Raw genomic sequence first — 22,898 nt, 5'->3', positions numbered from 1 at the left:
GAAAGCTGTTGCTGAGAGCTCTAAAATTCATTGTGATATTCGATTTAGTCGCATCAACCTGGCAAAACTGATAAATGTGCATGTGAAGCCGCAAAGCAAATCAAATTTTGTTGTCAATAAAGAAAAAAATAATAATAAATACAAGAATTAATAATACCGACATACCTATTTACATACGTCCTGTTCGATTTGCCTGAAATTTCGTATTTTCCGGGAAGTATACCAGAGACGGACTGGGACTGGGATTAGGACTAGGACTGGGACTGAGACTCGGAGTGGTACTGGAACAAAATACATACCACCCTCTGGGACTGGCAATAAGAGATGAAGAAGAGGTTAAGAGAAGAGAAAAGAGAAAAGGAGAAAGATGTAGAATGAGACGAAGATGGAGATGAAGAGAAAAAGACGGAGGGAGGAGTGAATAAAAAGATTAGGAAAAATTGTAGAGGGGTAGGGCAAAGTTAGACGGAAAAAGCTTATTAAAATGTATGCAGATAGGCCAAATTTAGGGCAGAACAACGTCTGCCGGGTCTGCTAGTCTTATATATAAACAGACAAGATGAAAAAATGTGGAACCGCTTTCTGCTAAACTATAATTCTAAGGTATACAAATTATATATGTATTGATAGGAAATTTTGAGCTACACTGTTATCCATCAATAAAAAAATTTGAAAAATCCTTCCAATATAAAAAATTTAACATAAAAGTCAAACCACTACACATACACTTATTCATACTATAGACACGCTGTGTGTGTGTACGTGCTTTTTGTGTACTATGCTGAATCGTGAGCATGGCCGAGGAGTTGCTTTGTACACAATAAAAATTAAACAAAAATACATAGCTGATCATGCATCAAGTCTATTTCTTTTCTTTCCTTTGCTTTCCTTTCTTTTCCATTCTATTCTTTTATTTTCCTTTCCTTTGTTTTCTTTTCTTTGCTTTCCTTTCCTTTCTTTTCCTTTCGTTCCCTTTCCTTTACTTTCCTTTCCTTACCTTTTCTTTATTTTCCTTTCCTTTCTATTAATTTTCTTTTTATTTCCTTTCTTTTACTTTCATTTCTCTTCCATTCATATTCCTTCCTTTCCTTTCCTTTCCTTTCCTTTCATGTCCTTTCCTTTCCTGTGGTTGAATTTCAACCACTGGGCGAACTCTAGTATATGTAATACCACGAACAGTATTCCTTCCAAGATTCCAAGGGCTTTTGATTTCGCCCTGCAAAACTTTTTCATTTTTTCTACATAATATTTCTATATAATATTTGGTATATAATTATGGCATTTTTTCATTTTTCGTAATTTTCGATATCGAAAAAGTGGGCGTGGTCATAGTCGGATTTCGGCTATTTTTTACACCAATACAAAGTGAGTTCAGATAAGTACGTGAACTGAGTTTAGTAAAGATATATCGATTTTTGCTCAAGTTATTATGTTAACGGCCGAGCGGAAGGACAGACGGTTGACTGTGTATAAAAACTGGGCGTGGCTTCAACCGATTTCGCCCTTTTTTACAGAAAACAGTTATCGTCCCAGAATATAAGCCTCTACCAAATTTCACAAGGATTGGTAATGTTTTGTTCGACTTATGGCATTAAAAGTATCCTAGACAAATTAAATGAAAAAGGGCGGAGCCACGCCCATTTTGAAAATTTCTTACATTTTTGTATTTTGTTGGGGTTGGATTTTATATAAGGTGCCTCGATTTTCAAGCTTTTGTTGATTTTTAGGGGTAAAGGGGGTCCTAAAAATCACAAAATTATCATCCGCAGCTCTAGGAAACTCAGTTTATGAAATATAAGCTTTTTAATTTCCAAATTTAGTAAAATTTCAACTTAAGTCCTGCACTTAAAATTCGGGTCGCACATGTCGATAGCGGTATCAAAAGACGCGTATTTGCGTCAAGATTCAGAATCCGAAAGCAAAAACTATATTTTTTATCTCGTTTAAAAGTTATTCGCGGAAAACACGTCGGTACTATTGTCGCTTTTTCGTTATTGCAATTAAACAAACGAAAACAAATGAAGGTGGTGAATAGTGTTGCCAGCTCCGCAACAATATCTTTTTATCTTGGTAGAACATTATAAGGTGGTGGCACGTCGACATAAATGCAAACAAACATACACTATCAATGTATTTTGTTTTTGTAAAACACTTTTAATAATTTGTAGTCTAATATTATTTGGGGTGCCGCGCAGAAGGGTGTACTACGCAGAAGGACATCACCGTGGCGGTAGCCACGGTTATACCACACACCCGGACTTGGCATGGCGTAGCCCAGGGTTATTTTTTATAAGCGCGGCCGAAGGCCGCCTATGAAGAAAGGTATTCTACGCAGAATTACCGTTGGAATCAGCATAAAAATCTCTATAAAGTCCGATTTTTTATTTTATTTTTTTTGACAAATGTATGTATTCTGCACTTGTTCCAATTAAATACATTAATTTCAAATTATTCAGGGAATTACAAAACAAAATACATTGATAGTGTATGTTTGTTTGCATTTATGTCGACATGTCACCACCTTATAATGTTCTACCAAGATAAAAAGATATTGTTGCGGAGCTGGCAACACTATTCACCACCTTCATTTGTTTTCGTTTATTTAATTGCAATAACGAAAAAGCGACAATAGTACTGACGTGTTTTCCGCGAATAACTTTTAAACGAGATAAAAAATATAGTTTTTGCTTTCGGATTCTGAATCTTGACGCAAATACGCGTCTTTTGATACCGCTATCGACATGTGCGACCCGAATTTTAAGTGCAGGACTTAAGTTGAAATTTTACTAAATTTGGAAATTAAAAAGCTTATATTTCATAAACTAAGAGTTTCCTAGAGCTGCGGATGATAATTTTTTGATTTTTAGGACCCCCTTTACCCCTACGAATCAACAAAAGTTTGAAAATCGTGGCACCTTATTCAAAATATTCCCCTTTTGTTGCACCATATCATTACTGGAGTTGAATGTTGACATAATTTACTTATATACTGTAAAGATATTAACTTTTCTTTGAAAAATTTATTAAAAAATTTTTTTTTTAAAAAGTGGGCGTGGTCGTTCTCCGATTTTGCTAATTTTTACTAAGCATACATATAGTAATGAGAGTAACGTTCCTGCCAAATTTCATCCTGATATCTTCAACGACTGCCAAATTACAGCTTGCAAAACTTCTAAATTACCTTCTTTTAAAAGTGGGCGGTGCCACGCCCATTGTCCAAAATTTTACTAGTTGTCTATTCTGCGTCATAAGTTCAACTCACCTACCAAGTTTCATTGCTTTATTTGGTAATGAATTATCGCACTTTTTCAATTTTTTCGAAATTTCCGATATAGAAAAAGTGGGCGTGGTTATTTTCCGATATAGTTCATTTTAAATAGCGATCTGAGATGAGTACCCAGGAACCTACACACCAAATTTCATCAAGATACCTCAAAATTTACTCAAGTTATCGTGTTAAAGAACGGACGGACGGACTATACAAGCGAAACTATTGTTTGACGATATCGCAAACCTGCCAAAACAACCTCCCAAATGTTTCAGAGAAAATTTAACATTAATTCAAAAAATTCAATTCATGGTAGTATTTTATTACAAAATTATGAAAGGAAAGAATTTGCGCGTAAGCGACTATGTTTTTGACTGATAAATATATATGAGGCGTTTTAAAAATGGGGCGCTGGGCGTAAACTTGTTAATTTTAGCACACTATTAGGAGGATCACGTGTATATTATCAAAGCCCATAAGTGTTTCGTTTAATAGAATAGCAAACACGCCATCATAAATTTGCACTGGAATTGTAGTTATAGATTAACAATCTTTTTTATATCTGTAATACGAGTAGGTATAAACATGACAATAAATCACCATTAAACGGTTGTGATGACCTTTTCAAATCACGTCAACTTGACTTTTTGCTATTTTACGACATTCAAATGCTGTAATGGCAACATAAACAATAACCGTTACAAAATTTTGCGACACTGTGTTATTGTTTTTTTTTTTGCCCTAAACGTCAAGCGCTGCACTTTGATATGCTACAAAATAATATTTCTATGCATTCGCAAAATTTTCAATTTGTTCTGAACCTTGGGTGCGGTTGGAAAAGCGACAGCGATTAACTTGTTTCTAAAATAGTTTTTGTAATATTCTGTCGAAGTTATACATTTTGTGGTTTCCTTAATTTACATATTGTAGACAACCTTCAACTTCGAAAACAAACTACTTGTTCAATTTAATTAAAAATTGAATTATAGTTGCAGAGTTCACAAGGTCGTTTATTTTTTGCTAGTCGCCATATGTGCAATGGTTTTGGAAACTTTTATATTGGAAGCCATTGAGATAATGTACATACGTACTTCTACTTATCGTCCGTTCGTCTTTATGTTCATGTCCTTCCCTTATGCTATCTATCTCCCAAAATTGGCAGGGAGGGCGTCACCTCACTCTACACTGACGGATCCAAAATGGACTGCGGCGTCGGCGCAGGTGTCTTCTCCAACCAACTAAAAGTTGCAATCCCCATCCGCCTTCCAAACACAGCTAGCATATTCCAGGCAGAGCTGCAAGGAATAGAGAGGGCCTGCATCTTCCTGCTGCAGAACCGGATAGACGGTGAGGTAGTCATATACTCCGACAGTCAAGCGGCGTTAAAAGCGCTAGAATCGCCGTACACATCCTCTAAAGCTACGTGAGGGTGCTACGTGAAGCAGCTAACCAGGCAGCTATCACACTCAGCTGGGTACCCGGCCACAGGAACCTTGACGGCAACGAAAAAGCGGATGAAATAGCAAAGGCAGGAGCATCATTAGACATCATGGAAGCAGTCGCTGTGCATCGACCACTCACATCTATTAAAAGAGACATTCCCACCTATCTTAGGAAAATAGCAATCCGTGATTGGTACTCTACGGACCAAACTAATCTGGCCAGACTACAATCAGAAAAGAACCAATGATCTACTAAATAGGTCTAGGAAGGAAATATACAGAATCACAGCCACTATTACAGGGCACTGGCCGTTTAGCGCGCACGCGAGTAGAATGTGTATCCCCTAAAATGAGAGGTGTAAGAGCTGTAGGCAGGAGGGTGCCGAGGAATACGTTACTCACTTCCTCTGCGATTGCCCAGCCCTCGCGAATTTTCGGTCCCGAACTCTAGGCAACTATGTGTTTCCGGACTTAGGGGCGGTGTAAAACTGCCGCCTCAAGGACATCAGTAGGTTTATTGTTTTAACCAAGTGGTTTGAGTAAAACAATACGCAGGGTACATCAGCCAAAATATAATTGGTTCCAGGAGAAAGTGCATCAAAATGGCGCCTAGAGCGCTACTTGCGCCCGGCTTCATAGCTGGGCAGCACAGCAACCAACCATCTCCCATCTTACTCTGCTTCTCTCTAACCATACCACTCTCCTTTACATCACCATTCCTGCGCCAACTTTCGCTTCATCTCCCAATTCCCTCAAATGTATATATAACTGCTTGATATAATTGTAGAGATAATGCTGAATTAACCATATCCCAATAGCGGCAAAAATTTTATTTCTACATATCAAAGCTCTCTCCCCCACCAAAAGGAGTTACTATCAATGGCAACGGGACCTGGCTCTGCATTTGACGAGTTGTTTTCTAGAATAAACACCTATTTCCCCAGTTTTCTAGTTTCTTCACCTCGCGTTACCTAGTAATATCACCGATCAAATCCACGGTCACTCTGTTTACGACGTGGAAGGCAAGATTACGCAAATATTGGATGTTCCCGTCGATGGTGTTACGCTACCTACTATCAGTCACCCAAAGATCTTAGGAGTAACGTCCGATAATACTCTCAACTTCAAGTCGAATACCACTGAAATTGTATGCAAAGAACAATGTCGCAACGAAATCCTCAAGCCGCTTGCTGGCAGCACTTGGAGAAAAGATAAAGAAACGTTGATAACCACGTACAAAGCAATTGGCCGGCAGCGCATGTGCTATACATACTAGTTGGCTCGCCTGGTCTTAAAAACGCACACTGGAAAAGGCTTGAGGCCTACCAAAAGGCTGCACTCAGAATTGCCACGGGATGTCTACTTATGACACCTGGACACCATCTACACAGTGATGCAAAAGATCTCAACATTAAAGAGCATAACAAAACGCCGAACAGGCAGTTTTTGCTAAATTGTCACAAACTGGGACACCCTAGCAACAAGAGGGTTAAAGAAACATCTCCGTTAGCACAATGATGTGATCCGGTACCAGCCTAGGCAGCCGTTTGATCCATACAATAATACCCTCAGCCTAATACACACATAATCGGTAACAACACCTTAGCTAGCCCGCACTCGGTGAACTTTGTTATCAATATACACTACCCAACCGCTGCAGAGACACGTAAATTGTGAGTGCTCGCACCTATTGAATGAGGTGACCACTGTAAACACAACAACAACCCGCCAACTTTACCAAAAAATATGTAGCCCTAAAAACAACAATTCAAAAGTAAAGTCCCCTCGGCAAATAAAAATCATGCTCTACAAGTCACTTATCGTACCCGTCCTGCCATATGGTGCAGACATTGACCATAACAAAATCAGTCCTTCGAAAGATTTACGGACCTCATCGTTTTGGCGACGGCGTATATCGAAAAAGATTTAATGATGAGCTGTACGAGCTTTACGCAGACATGAACATAGTCCAGCGAATTAAAACATAGCGGCTACCCTGTTTAAGCCATGTCATGCGCATGAAAGATGATGCTCCTGCTAGGAAAGTATTTTTATCGGAAACCGCCTATGAAAGCAGACTAACAGGGCGGCCCCAATCCTCTGGGGGTGTGACATTTGGTGTGACCAATTGGTGCCAGTTAACTCAACGAAAAAAAGACTGGCGCACCTTGTTGGATGGCCATAACCGTTTAAAAGTTAAGCGCCAATTAAGTATTTAGAAATTTGCACATGATCGACCAAGCAGGACAGTCTGAAATCAAGCGCGACGCTGCAAAGTATCGAAGATCAAGAAAATCTTTTATGACATATGTAGCTGAAATTATGCAAACAAATATCAAAGAAGTTTTCGAGAAATCGGAAATTTTTTTCGAAAAATCCAAAAAAATTTATGAAAATTCCGAACTTTTAGCTTAGAATTTTCTGATCTTTTTTTAGTAGCTTTGTAGTACAATCAATGTTAGTATGCGAAAGTGCAAGTTAATCAGTGTCCCAAATATTTTTAATAATTTTATTTCATATAAAAATTTCAATTATGCGAAATGTATGGAAGAAAATCTGAAACAACATTTGGAAGAAATTGTCAAAAATCAGTGCGAATTTGGAGACAGACCCATATAACTTGTACGCACTTTGATTGAGCTACAAAGCTGCATGCTCAAACAAATTCAGAAGCAGAAATGGTTTGAATAGTTTCAGTTACAAAATTCATGGAAGTTGTTTCAAACATATTTAGTATAGCGAAATAGTAGAGTACTTAATACTTTCGAGGGAACTACTCAAGCGAACTTTGAAAATTCTATTGTGATTAAATGCAAACAATTGGAAAAATTTACAGCAGTTAAAATATGAATGTTTTTTAAAGTATTGACCAGAGAAATGTACTAAAATTTGAAGGCGTGAGACTGGAAAAAATCTTTAATTTGATTGCGAAGGATCACTCTAATGTCCACAATCGATTTCAATAGGGCATGCAAGTTGTCATCACTAGCAACCAGAAAAAGGGGAAAATTACAAATTAGTTAAACAGCCACTTATTTGAATAATGCCCCAAAATCATTGGGTATTAATTGAATTGAAATTGATACCATGGCATGAATAAAGCAATGAAATATTTAGGATAATAGACAAAACAACTACGCACATTTTGCCGCACGTATGCCAGAAGCATGAATGTGTAAATATAAACAGATTCTTAAATAAAATTTGAAAGTTTATTGTTGTCGACAAATCAATATAGTTAGCTACATCCACTTAATAAACATAATGAAAACCTGTGGTTCATTGTTATTATATATTTTGGTATAGCTTAGACACTCAAAGATTAGTCAATCCAGGCCATTCAATCAAAATTGTAGAATTGTTACATGTATTCATATGGCAAGAGGATTGGGATTTGTGAATAATAGTTAAATTTAGGCGTAAGGAAATGTTCTTGTTTTAAAAACATAAAAGAAATAAATACGAATAGATTTGTAAAAAGTTATTCCATTTCTCTTTGTTTCCTAGAATTTAAGGTAATTTACCATGCTTTGAATTGTTTATGAAGTAATTTACGTAAGCATTTTTCAATTACAGTGATATTAGGTACGTAGATATACAAATTTAATTTGCCATTTGAAGAAAAATTACCGAAATAGATGTATACAACTTAAAACCCGCGGAAAACCGTAGGTGCAGGCTACACATTTAAATCTATGAAGAATCGACTTGGTGCTCTAAGTCTTGACTAACCTAGGCCCTAGTCTGGCTTATGGAATTTGCCATTTTAAAAAGATACTTATACTCTACGATAAACGATTATATTAAACAAGTAAGAGAGTAACTGACATCAAGTACCCTGCCGATACCTTCTATCGTATTGTTCATTTAGCGCTAGTTTTTTCACACAAAACTTAACGTGTTTGTTAATTGATTTTGCTCTTTTTAAACGGTTTTATTTAGCTTAACTTGGCAGGCCGGCCGGGCGTTGTGAACGAATTTTGTAATTAAAATTTAAGTAACTTCCCGATAAGCTACAAGCTTGAAACTTGGAATATAGTTCAGAACCCGATTATAATGCAATAATAAGAAAAAAAACTCCGAAAGGTGGCGCATGGATCGAAATATTTCACAAAATCGTATCTGTGGTCCGATTTGGTTCATATTTGGAACACATAATACATACATAAATAGAAAGTGACATATGAGAAAAATCGCCGCTAGGTGGTGCAAGGATCGCGAGATTAAAAAAATCTTATTTGTGGTCCGATTTGACTCATATTTGGAACACATAATACATACACTGGCGGCCACCGTGGTGTGATGGTAGCGTGCTCCGCCTACCACACCGTATGCCCTGGGTTCACACCCCGGGCAAAGCAACATCAAAAATTTTAGAAATAAGATTTTTAAATTAGAAGAAAATTTTTCTAAGCGGGGTCGCCCCTCGGCAGTGTTTGACAAGCGCTCCGGGTGTATTTCTGCCATGAAAAGCTCTCAGTGAAAACTCATCTGCCTTGCAGATGCCGTTCGGAGTCGGCATAAAACATGTAGGTCCCGTCCGGCCAATTTGTAGGGAAAATTAAGAGGAGCACGACGCAAATTGGAAGAGAAGCTCGGCCTTAGATCTCTTCGGAGGTTATCGCGCCTTATATTTTTATTTATTTTTAATACATACATGAATAGAAAGCGACCTATGATGTCCGATTTGGCTCATATTTGGAACAAATATTACATATAGTCCGGTAGAAGTGACATCAAAATATTTTGGAATTGGAGGAGGGACAAGCATACGTGGCGCAGAGTCGAGTAAAGTTTTTGGAAGGATTATGTATTGGGGACTTAGATTGTAACAATTTGTCAGGAAAGAGTCCGTGTAATAATGAGTCACTAAATGGACTAAATAGAATGAGAAATAATAGGCACTTAAATACATAAAGACTAAAAACTTGGAAATTAAATAAAATCAAATTTCTATTGATAGTCATATATAAGACCAACTGAACCTTAATAAGGTTATGCTACGCTCCACAATTTTAGAAATTTCACGCGCCCAACGCTTTTATTTAATTTTTTGATCAACGTCCTAGATTGATGAGGAGTGTGATGACTAGTATCTAGGACCTACCTAATTATTTTCTAGCTTTTAGTTTTATTATTACTTAATGTAAGTATTGTTTTCAATAAAACCGTTTACCTTAAACATTTTTTTGAAATTATATGATTTATAAGAAATATTTTTTACTTAAGGAAAAAGGCTTCGCTGGCTAGGTCATGTTATGCGAATGGACGAAGACGCTCCGGCCAGAGAGGATTTCTCTCGACACCGTAGTTTAGAAGCAGAGGAAGAGGTAGGCCTATACTGAGTTGGCAGAGCATGGTGGAGGAAGACTTGACCTTCTTTTTGCGCCCCAATTGGCGTCTGTTATCGCGAAACAGGGATAATTAATAAGGCTAAAATCGCTTAGGCGGGCATGATAATGATTTATCGCTCCCTAAATATAGAGGAGTGATTGCTTAATAAAAAGGGGACTGGTACGCACACTTAAAAAAATTAATTAAAATCTATATATATAAAAATCAGGTGTCACATTGTTTGTCCGCGAAGGACTCCTAAACTACTAAACCGATTTTGAATTTGTTTTGCACCCCGCGTGTAGTTTGATCTAACTTGAAATATAGGGCAGGTTATATCTCAGTTTATAGTCGCGATATTATTTTATTGCAAATTTTTTTATACATATGTTTATACGTAATAATAAAATGTTACGTATACGCACCGGCACTCATATTTTCAGGTGGTGCGGATATACTTCCGTGTAATTGGTTGGTGTTTAATTTAACAGCGTGCTTATCAATAAAAAATATTATAGCGAATGATATCAAGTATAGCACATCACCAGGCCCGGCCGAATTTCCAAAACCAACGAATATCTGCAGAGTGTGAAAAATAAAAATCTATATATATAAAAGGAAAGGCTAAAATGTGTGTTAGTTGGTCGTCGGTGTTTGAAGAGATGCGTCGGTCGATTTTGTTCAAACGTGGACCCGGGTGCCCCTAGAATGTGTTTCATTTGATAATATGGATATCTAATGAAACTGTTGATGAGTGCTTTAGTACAGAGTAATATATTATACCGCTTGGTGACTAGGGTCTCAAGATATAGGCCAAAACGTGGACCCGGATACCCCTAGTATGCGTGTGTATTTTGGATATCAAATGAAAGATGTTGCTGAGAGCTCTAAAGGAATTTTCATTGTGATATTCAGTCGCATCAACCTGACAAAACTGATAAATATGCATGAGAAGCCGAAATAGAGACATGAATTAATAATACCCACATACCTATTTACATACGTCCTATTCGATTTGCCTGAAATTTGGTATATAAATTTGCCCATATTAGTATTTACGATCCTTTTTTCCGGGAAGTAGACTGAGATTAGGACTAGGACTGGGACTGAGACTCGGAGTGGGGCTGGAACAAAATACATACCACCCTGTGGGACAGGCAATAAGGGATGAAGAAGAATGAGAAGAACATGAGAGAAGAGAAAAGAGAGAAGGGGAAGGAGACTGAGAAAGAAATAAAATGAGACGAATATGGAGATAGGTGAAACGAAAAAGACGAAGGGAGAAAGTGAATAAAATGATAAGGAAAAAGTGAAGAGGGGTGGGGGAGGGCAGAGTTAGACGGAAAAAGCTTATTAAAATGTATGCAGATAGGCCAAATTTAGGGCAGAACCACGTCTGCCGGGTCTGCTAGTACACTATAAAAAATTAAATAGCACTGAAATAAATTTTGTTTCGCAAAGAAACAACAACTTTTAAACCTCTTATTTATAAAAGCGGTCGTGGTCCTCATCCGATTCATTTATATATTTAGGGTCATGAGATGAATATGTGTAACGAAATTTGTCAAGCAATCAACTGGTCTTCGAGTTATGGCTCTCGAAACATGAGAAAACGCTTGGTCTAAAAAGAGGCGGCGCCATGTCCATTTCTAAAATTTTCCTGTTAAAAGTATACTGTGGAATAAAACGGCATTGGTATAAGGTCATTTTTCGCAAGACATAATTCCCAGAAATAATTCCTTATGGCAAAGTTTATCAGGTTATCAAGTTCTGTGACGGCAACTTAAACATTTTCGATTTATGACCAAAAATTTTTGATAAATTGATTTTGCCAGAAGTGAACGGTACGCCACTTTTTATTAGGAGATATTATTTCAACCTACACATGAAATTGGGTTATTGTAGCTGCATTATTTACTAAATAATCACGTTTTGCGGGTTTTCAAAAATTGTATATATACATATGTGCATGTATATAGCGATGGTAGATGAGTGCAAAGGAATCCTCATACCAAATTTCAATAAGATATTTCAAAGTTTACTCATGTTCTTAGACAAATGTACGGCCGGCTAATTGAATTTCTGTTTTTGCCCTGATAATTTTAATATAAAAATGAGAGTCTACATTTATCTCGATTAGTTTATGCCGGTACGTTATGTGAACAAACTTAATAAACTATATGAGTATAAAAATTAATAGTCACTAACACATCTCGAATTTTTTTTGTCTTAAGTTACTAATTTAAAATTTTTATAATTATAACATCACCTTCCTATTTTTCTCATTTTCAGACAATTTCCTTACAGCAACGAAATTTTAAGCAAAAAATTGTTGCTTTACTAAAACGATTCAAGGCTTCCGAGGAGTTGGAGGGTGAAGTGAGTCGCGGCACTGCCGCATTGCGTGGTGAACGTGATTTGGATGCACTTTTTCAGGAATTGGAGTCACTTTCATGTTGCGAAGGTGACGATTCTGGCCCTGACATGGACAGCTTATCAATTGGTTCGACGCCGAAACCTTCACTGCGTCCATTCTTTACTAATTCACGTATAATGTTGCACGATAATGGCGCTGCTGGTGGTAAGTCATTATGCAAATAGTAATGAAAGACAAAAACAATCTAGCAGTACATATTTCAACATCTAAAAGCTATTTAGCAAAAAATCAATTTATGGAATTTTTTACTGTGTGTTGAGAATATTTATTAATCTATGTGTAAAGATTGTTTGGTAAACAGCGTTTGATAAATTTAAGAGTACATAATTATTTTCTTTCATTTCGAAGAAAGTATTAATGGATTTTTTAATGTAAACAACACAAACCAATTTCAAAAAATTTCGAATAATCTCGAAATTTTTTTAAATCTACATCAAAATTTCGAATTATATTAGATGTTTATTACCAAAATCTCTAACGTTAGACGGAAGGGGTTGGGCAAAGTAAAATTATTAAAAAACAAGTAAGAAAGTCTAAGTTCGGGTGAAATCGAACATTACTTACCCAGCTGTGCACTTGAAACGCTGTTGTTGTTTTCTTTGTGCGGTTAATAGTGTTATAAGGCTGCGCAATAATACATACATATATGGTTCTATTCTGAACTCATTTTCGTTCAACCAGCAAAAAAGATACTGAGGCTACCACTAGCAATTTTTAGCGGGTAAAAATGCAGTTTAACAGTTGTAGCTGTGAAAAAAATGTTTATGCCAAATTTCGTTCGGATTGGGAGATTTTTGTTCGACTTATGACATTTAAGTTATTTTGGAAAGAGTAACAAAAATAGGGGCGGGTCACGCCCATTTTTAAAATGTGTTTAAATTTTGTTCTTAGCTCAACCATACGGTGCAGTAAAATAACTCCCATGAAATAAGTCCCAATAAAAATGAAATAACTCCCAACTTTAATAAATGAAATAACTCATAAAGAAGGAAATGAAATAACTCCCAATATTTGCCAGTTATTTCATAATGAAACCACAAGTCCCAAAAAAATGAAATAACTCCCAAATGAAATAAGTCCCAAAAAAAATGAAATAAATCCCAAATCAAAATTTTAAATGGTATCTTTATACTATATAATCAGTTACAATGAGATTTGAAAAATACAGCAAACTATTATGTACATATGTAAAAGTTACAATTACAAGAAAACTTGAATAGAGTCGTCGACCTTTTTACGGCAAATTGGACAGTTAAAGCTTTCTAGTCCGTTGGAAATACTCTTAGCTTGCAGCATTAGAACACAAGCGTTGCATATTTTTAAATGTTTGCACGGCATCAATAGTACATTGAGCTCAACCTCGAAACAAATTACGCATAAAATTTGAGAGCGCGGTATTTCTGATGGCTTTGATGCGGAATCTGGTTCTTCCTCCTCCTCTTCTTCAAGATACGGTTGATCTTCAAAAAAATCTTCTGGCTCCATTTCACTGACAATTTTTTTTTTTGGATATACCATTCGATTAACAAACGGAGTAGCTGTTATGATTCCAGAACGTAGATTTTCGTTGGCTTTCGCAATCAGTTCAGCTTTTTCAATAAATTTCCGTCTTTTTTAGTTTTTCCCAAAGCTCCACTACTATTAGCCAGCATTTCGAAATTTCGGGACATATTGAACTCCTCTGTTTGCAAAACTTTGATAAATTTATAAAAGTTTCCCTGTTTTGGTATCACTTTTGCCAGCGCTCCATTATATCCCTCGATGGCCGATGTCGTCCGTGTTGTTGTCGCAAAGACTGACATTCCATCTGGTCCAATCTTTATTCGATATAAATAAAAAGCAAAAAACAAAACCAGCAACGAACTATACGCAAGACTTGTATGAGATTTCGGTAAAAGTCTAGTTGAGGGGTCGACTGCTAATACGTGTCCAAAGACGCGTATTGTCCTCGACAACAATAATCCGAAGGCGGAAAATAAAAATTTTATCTGTCTCCGGAGATATTTGCAGTTGAAGTTGGCAATTTTCATGTGGTTGTTGTAATGTTGTTGTGCACTGAAAAAAATTTGTACGCAGAAGGACATCATTATACCACACACCCGGACTTGGCATGGCTTAGCCCAGGTAATTTTTTATAAGCACGGCCCAAGGCCGCCAACGCAAAAAGGTGTTTTGCAAAAAATACTATGGATTCCACCCCCGGTTTCGGAGGGACCCACGGATCATTTTTCGGTTTTTCGTGAATATCTTTTGAACGGTATAAAATTTTTCTTTTCCGCCTTCGGATTATTATTGTCGAGGTCATTACGCCTCTTTTGATACAGATTTCTTTACACCAGTTATAGAAACTGTTAGAAGAACGTCAAAGTTTGATAAAATTGTATTTTTAAGAAAATAAAATAACTCCCAATAAAAATGAAATAACTCCCAATCTCAAAAAATTATGAAATAACTCCCAAAGAAATTTTATTGGGGATTATTTCATTTGGGAGTTATTTCATTATGAAATAATTACCAGCAAAAATTATGAAAAAAGACCCAATGAATTGGGAGCTATTTCATAATGAAATAAGTCCCAATTTGTATGGAAAATATTTGGGAGTTATTTCATTTTTTTGTTGGGAGTTATTGCATTTGGGAGTTATTTCACTGCATCCCACCATACCACTACCGAAGTAGAATATCAGTCAAATGTTGTTAAATACCAAATTGCAAACTTTGTTAAGGTTACACCTATAGGAAAAGTGGGCGTGGCCTTTAATCGATTTTAATTATCTTCACTCATTCTATATAATTTGACAAGGATAGTATCTCTACCAAAGTTCAATGTAATATCTTTAACGGCTTTTGATTTAAGGCTGGTTAAACTTGCAAATTTTCTTCACGCAAATACTCCAAATTTTTTTTTTGGAATTTATGTTTTGCGTTATAAAAACAATCCACCTACCAAATTCAATTGGTATAGCGGTTTTCGGTTTTCAATTATCTCATTATTTTCATTTTTCAAAATTTTCGATACGAAAAAGTGGGCTAACAACGCCCGATTTCGCTCATTTTCAATACTAATTTATTCTGGGTCCAGATAAGCCCGTATACCGAATTTGGTGAAGATATCTCCACTCAAGTTATCGTGTTAACGGACGGACAGACGAACGGACGGACATGGCTTAATTAAATTTTTTTCGATACTGATGATTTTGATATATGGAAGACTACATCTATCTCGATTCCTTTATACCAACCAAGAGCCTACGAAAAAGTCCTGAGGCATGCGAATAGAACTTCGTGGAGAAACTTTTGCACCGACACAGTAAGGCTACGGTGCGCGAAGATCTACGAGCTATTTACGAAGACCTGACGGTCCTGGACCAGCACAGAAGGGGAAACACTAGAGCTGCTCCTAAATGTACATTTTCCGGGGAACTGCACAACGCACCAGAAGCAGCTGCAACAAACTTGGCTGTAAGCCATGGGTCTCCAAAATTAGTGATAACGGAAAAGTGCGTTGTGTGGGCGGTTGACAGCTTTAAACCGTTTAAGGCTGCTGGACTAAACGGGATTGTTCCCGAAGTAACTAATGGAGAGTGCCGACGTTGATCCATGAAGGTTGGCTTACAGAACGGTGATGGCTAAAATTAAAGGGCAGAAATCAGAGTGTAGGTTGCCCTGATTGCCCTATACTAATGAGAGGAATCGTCGACACTTTTTTCCGACACAATATTACTGGTCTTACCAAAGCGAGGACCTCGAAGGTGTGCAAATCCCACGAATAACAGAACAGGGGTTACTGGATGCAACATATAGAGTTGTAGATAATAAGTCCCCGGGACCCGATGAAGTGCCAAATATGGCTCTTAAATCCGCGATAAGGCACAGAACATCAGTATTTACGGACCTCTTCAATCCCTGCATCCAAGAGAGCGTCTTCCCCGGCTTATGGATACGTCAAAGTCTGGTTCTTTCGCTGAAACCTGTCAAAGTGCCCGACAACCCATCTTCATAAAGGCCGTTTTGTATGTTGGATTCGATAGAAAAGATTCTCGAGCGTATTATTAGTCAGCGTCTGCAGCAGCCCAGGTGGCTTGTAAAACCGTCAGTTTCGATTTCAAAAAACAAGAAAAACGATAGATGCAATACAAACAGTTGTTGTCAATATAGCCCGTTAAGCCATAACCGGAGATCAAAATAAAAGAAAGCTGTGTGCACTGATTACTTTGGATATTATAAATGCTTTTAACACCGCGAACTGGATGCATATAATGATAGCGCTACGAAACTTTGGTACACCTGCTTACCTGCTCAGAATAATTGGTACCTATTTTAGCCACAGATACGGATGAGAGACCAAGAAATCCCGACATCACCTCAGGGTTCTGTTCTAGGGCCAACATTTTGAAATGCGATGTATGACGGTGTCCTACAAATCGACCTTCCCGGAGGCACGCAAGTTGTCGGCTATGCAGATGATATTGTCGTAGTAGCAGTGGCCAAGAAGCTGGATCTGCTGCAAACATTATGTAATGACTTACATACTTACTTAATTGGCGCTTAACCGTCTTAACGGTTATGACCGTCCAACAAGGCGCGCCAGTCGCTCCTTCGCTCCGCCAACCGGCGTCAATTGGTCACACCAAGAGAGTTTAAATCGTTTTCCACCTGGTCCTTCCAACGGAGTGGGGGCCGCCCTCTACCTCTGCTTCCATAGGCGGGTTCCGATAGAAACACTTTCTTGGCCGGAGCATCATCATTCATTCGCATAACATGGCCTAGCCAGCGCAGCCGCTGCGTTTTAATTCGCTGGACTATGTTGATGTCTGCGTATAGCTCGTACAGCTCATCATTAAATCTTCTTCGGTACTCGCCATCGCCAACGCGTAGAGGTCCATAAATCTTTCGAAGAACTTTTCTCTCGAACACTCCCAAAGCCGCTTCATCTGCTGTTGTCATGGTTCGTGCTTCTGCCCCATATAGCAGGACGGGTACGATAAGTGACTTGTAGAGTATGATTTTCGTTCGCCGAGAGAGGACTTTACTTTTCAATTGCCTACATAGTCCAAAGTAGCATTTATTGGCATGATTGATTCTTCGCTGGATTTCAGTGCTGATGTTGGTGCTAGTGTTGATGCTGGTTCCCAAATAAACGAAGTCTTTTACTATTTCGAAATTATGGCTACCAACAGTAGCATGGTTGCCAAGGCGCGTATGCGCCGACTCTTTGCTGGATGACAGCAGGTACTTCGTTTTGTCCTCATTCACCATCAAACCCATCTTTACCGCTTCTTTTTCCAGTTTGGAGTAAGCAGAACTAACAGCGCGGGTGTTTAGGCCGATGATATCAATGTCATCAGCATATGCCAGTAATTGCACGCTTTTATAGTATATTGTTCCAGTGCGGTTAAGTTCTGCAGCTAGTATAATTTTCTCCAGCATCAAATTAAAGAAATCGCACGATAGCGGGTCACCCTGTCTGAATCCTCGTTTAGTTTCGAACGGCTCGGAGAGGTCCTTCCCAATTCTGACTGAGCTGATGGTGTTGGTCAACGTCATTTTGCACAGCCGTATAAGTTTTGCGGGGAAACCAAATTCAGACATAGCGGCATATAGGCAGCTCCTTTTCGTGCTGTCGAAGGCGGCTTTAAAGTCGACGAAGAGGTGATGTGTGTCGATTCTCTTTTCACGGGTTTTTTCCAAGATTTGGCGCGTTGTGAAAATCTGGTCGATGGTAGATTTACCAGGTCTGAAACCGCACTGATAAGGTCCAATCAGCCGGTTCACGGTGGGCTTCAATCTTTCGCACAATACACTTGAAAGGACCTTGTATGCGATATTAAGAAGGCTGATTCCACGATAGTTGGTGCATTTTGCAGTATCTCCCTTCTTGTGGACTGGGCAAAGAACACTTAGATTCCAACCGTCGGGCATGCACTCGTCCGCCCATATTTTGCTAAGAAGCTGCTGCATGCGCCTTACCAACTCCTCGCCGCCGTACTTGAATAGCTCCGCAGGCAATCTATCAGCGCCCACGGCCTTGTTGTTTTTCAATCTCGTTATTGCTATTCTAACTTCGTCATAATCGGGCGGGGGGACATATATTCCATCATCATCGATTGCGGGATCGGGTTCTTCATCTCTGCGCGGTGAATTGCTGCCTCCATTTAGGAGAGCAGAGAAGTATTCCCTCCATAATCTAAGCACTCTCTGGACATCAGTTACAAGGTCGCCGTTTTCATTCCTACAGGAGTTTGCCCCGGTTTTAAAATCTTCCGTCTGTCGCCGTATTTTTTGGTAGAATTTTCGGGCGTTATTCCTGGTGGCTAGCAGCTCAAGCTCCTCGCACTCACGCCTTTCTGCTTCCGCTTTTTTCTTCCTGAAAAGGCGTCTCGCTTCCCTTTTAAACTCACGATAGCGTTCACACACTCCTCTTATCGCGCTCGCTTTTAACGTAGCCCTGTAGGCAGCGTCTTTTCTTTCGGTTGCAGCGCGGCATTCTTCATCGTACCAGTTGTTTTTTCGTGGCCGCCGGTAACCAATTTTTTCCTCGGCGGCAGTACGAAGTGCTTTGGAGATATGCTCCCACTGCCCCTGTATTCCTTCAGGATGAGTTGTGCTCTCAGAGAGCAGATGTGAGAGTCGAGTTGCGAAATCATTGGCAGTCTGTTGTGATTGAAGCTTTTCGACGTCTAGCTTTCCTTGTGTTTTTTGTTCCTTGGTTTTAGGCGCGTTGAGGCGGGTGCGTATTTTTTTTTTATGTAATGACACCGTGGGAAATTTAAAGGAATGACTAACGAACATGGAGCTGGAAATGGCTAGCAATAAGACAGAAGTGAAGTTGGTGTCCTCAAATCGGACTGCGGATGAATTAGTCCTAACCATAGGAGATTATGAAATAAAGTCAAAGCCTTTCTTGAAATATTTAGGAGTAAACATTGACTCAAAATTAACATTCAAGGAGCACTTCAGGGCGATGGGAGAGGAAGTATCTAGAGTTAGTGGCGCCCTAACGCGAATAATGCCCAACATCAGCGGCCCACACGAAGCTACTCGTTAGCTATTATCCAACGTAACCAGCTCGATAATATTATATGCAGCATCATTATGGCGCGAATCTAAAATGATTTACTGTCCAGTGAAATAGCCGAACTGTATGGCATTGGAATTGGCCGACCATCTGAAGATACCAAGCAAAGCGCAAGGTCACGAACAGTAGTTAGATGGCAAGAAAGGTGGGAAGAATCGAGAAAAGGGCGTTGGACCTTGCATGTTGTTTCGGAATATACTAGAATGGCACGACCGGAAGCACGGCGAACTAAATTACTACATCACGCATAATATTGAGTGGGCACGGCGGTTTCAAGGAGTATCTACATGAGCGTAGGATACATGAGAATCCATTCTGTCTTCACTGTCCCACCGAATTGGAAAACGCAGAACACGTAATGTTTCATTGCCCTCGTTTTCACGGCGAAGGACTCTGTTCACAGAACTTTTGGGAGAGGAGCCTTCCATTAGGAATTTAGTTCTCCTAATGTGCAGAGACATACAATCTTGGACTGCGGTGAGTAAAATGGTGTTTCCAGTTATGACGCGATTGATGCATTTTGAAAGGGAACGCAGAGAAATGAGCATGAGAAACAGTGGCGACTAAATGCCAATACAGAACACCGACACAAAAATTAGGTTTTTACGTAAAACTTAAATTTTCCAAGTGGCTGCAGAAAATTGGCAGTAGAAACAAAAAATAAATAATTCTAAGTTCACTAGACCACAATAAACAACGATAATGTCCACGCTAATGCGGTCCAACTAGAATTTCAACTACACCTGCATTTGGCAAAGTATCTTGGCATCTATTAGGCTAATGATTCGGAACCATGATTGGTAATCTCTTTAACTATTATACACAGCTGCATATATACATACATTCACATTTCTAAATTCATAAATGCTATGTAGGCGTGTATTTTATTGATCGATTTGATGACCATTGTTTAATAACAAAATGGCTTGGCCAAAACGAATTTAATTGGCTGGCAAAAGTTTTTAAAATTTTTAAACGTTTTCCCGTTAATTCGCTCATTTGTCAGTCATTATTAGTGGTTGTCTTTGTGTGAATTTGTTTATATGAACAAATCTCGTTCGTCCTTCATCCTCAGTCAAAATTACCATCATTTCATTTCAATTTCTCCACAATATTTTCCGTTGGTGGCCTTCTGCCACGTTTGCTATACAACTCACCAACAGCATCAACCTTGACCGAGTTAAGGTCACTATGGCGACACATTTGTTTTGGGCGCAGCATAAAGTCGCTTCATAAAATTGCTTGTAGTTTAAGCAAAAAAAAAAATTATTTTAATTGAAACTTGTTGCAGTTATTCCATAATTTTGTGAAAATTTGACAATTGTTTTTGGCTGTAAGGAGTGTATGACCTTAAGCTGGAATGTACTGTATGTGAGTAGCGAAAAACGCAAAGAGAACAAGTGTTTCATTTTGATAACGAACTAACTTAGTTTATGAACAAAATGTTTAATATACTCTTTTTATATCCTTTGCCAGATAGAGATCCGATCAATGGTTTAAAATTAAAGCTCACACTGCTAACCGTGTAGATGGGACAGGACTTTATTCAAGAGTATTGTGAGATAGGGCGTTTACTGTAATTTTATCGATCCAAAAGTATGTAGATCAATCCTACGGGCTGCCATATTACTGCAGCCTCTTTCAGGCGGTGCCGAAGAAGATTTAATGATAAGCTGTACGAGCTTTACGCAGACATCAATATTGTCCAGCGAATTAAAATACAGCGTCTACGCTGGCTAGGCCATGTTATGGGCTTGAAAGATGAAGCTCCGTCTGAGAAATTGTTTCTATCGGAACCCGCCTATGGAAGCAGAGTAACCGTCGGCCCCCACTCCGCTGGAAGGACCAGGTGGAAAACGATTTAAACTCTCTTGGTGTGACCAATTGGCGCCAGTTGGCAGAGCGAAGAAGGGATTAGCGCGCCTTTTTGGTCGGCCATAACCGTTCAAACGGTTAAGCGTCAATTAAGTATGTAAGTACTTTTAGGCGGAAATTATAGCCGTGAAGAAAGCAGTAGCAATTTTGGAGATTTGCAATTGCGTCAATAAGTAATCTCACACAGTACTTCATCAAAAGTGTCTTGGAATGAAAAGAAGCTTTGAAAAAATTTCGCTCAGACCGAACCATACATCTATACTGGGTGTCCGGTCATAAAGGGATAGATGGAAACGAAAAGGTAACGAGTGATCTATCAAACAGAAAAGGCGTAGAGAGAAGGGCAGACCTGCAAAACTTATAAGATTATGTGCAAATTCCGCGACATAAGACTCACAAAGTAGCTCATATCTCTGAAGAGACGACTTAAGGCTCACGATGGGCATACTAACTGAACGCTGCCTTCTGGCGTCACATGCTTATAAGTTAGGCCTCTTCAGTAACAGCAGATGTAGGAAGTGCGAGCTGCAGGAAGAAGCGGCTGAGCACGTTCTGTGTTCGTGTCCTGCGCTCACGGGGTCAAGGCTCCAGCTATTAAGGGCGGCAGTGCTGCCAGATATCGAGGCAGCAATTAAGCACGGTCCTAATAAACTTCCAGTATTGGCCAAGAGAATGGTTTATTCTATAACATAAGTCCTGACACCAGATTGGGTTCTTCGTTTGGTCGTCAAACCAATGCTGGTAAAACTATGGACACATTCAGTCTATGTGAGGTCTTTATTCACCGACGAGTCATATTCCACTCACAAGTTATATAAGTATTGTTGCATATAATGAAATCTTGCATGGTTCGATTGGCAATTGAAGACTTACACAATTCACTATCCGAGTGGAAAACTAGAAGAGTTCGTCAGTTGCATCGAAGATTAGAACAGTTCGATAACACATTCGTATAGTGAATTGTGCCAGTTTTCCATTGAATTTGTGTTGGCTTTCCATAAGATAATCACTTTCCTTTTCCCTTCAAATTTTAACCGCGCAAATTTTCGTTGGGAGCGCTATTTTTTGGCAATTCAGAAGAGTATCTTATATGTTGTAAAGTTTTAAGTTTTTTCCATGGCTTTAATATAAAATTTGATTAAAACATAGCGCATACAGCAGCTACCCCAACGGGTTAGGGGGCTTAGGATATACCCGCGGCAGGTATGCTTTTCGTAATAGGCGACTAAAATACCAAATTGATTCAAGGGGTTGTGTAGCGCAACCGTTTCAAAGGGTTGCCAACCCAATATATAGCTTCTCCAACCCAATTGTCAACCTCACCTACCCGTGGCGAATCCTGCTTCTTTAGCAGCCGAGGCGCTGGCGACCCCTATTTCTAGGAGGATCTAGGAGGTAGAAGGCCGGTATGGCCTAAAAGGTTTCATGTGATCCCACCAAATCGTTCCGAGATGGTCCGGTTAG

The 22,898-nt window shown here is 38.8% G+C and overlaps 1 protein-coding gene across 15 annotated transcripts in view; it reads left to right on the top strand.

The window, feature by feature from the left end:
• The window catches only part of KrT95D (phosphofurin acidic cluster sorting protein KrT95D), a 298,169-nt gene that overhangs the window by 261,543 nt on the left and 13,728 nt on the right, over positions 1-22,898 (top strand). For all 15 annotated transcript variants that reach the window (XM_067761111.1, XM_067761110.1, XM_067761115.1 and 12 more), the window contains one exon: positions 12,337-12,625. In XM_067761111.1, coding sequence (XP_067617212.1) covers positions 12,337-12,625 — 289 coding nt within the window. The remainder of the gene's footprint in view (positions 1-12,336; positions 12,626-22,898) is intronic.

This window comes from Eurosta solidaginis, chromosome 1 (genome assembly GCF_040869045.1).
Source record: "Eurosta solidaginis isolate ZX-2024a chromosome 1, ASM4086904v1, whole genome shotgun sequence".
NCBI classification, from domain to species: domain Eukaryota; kingdom Metazoa; phylum Arthropoda; class Insecta; order Diptera; family Tephritidae; genus Eurosta; species Eurosta solidaginis.
This window is presented reverse-complemented; position numbering and strand designations above follow the sequence as displayed.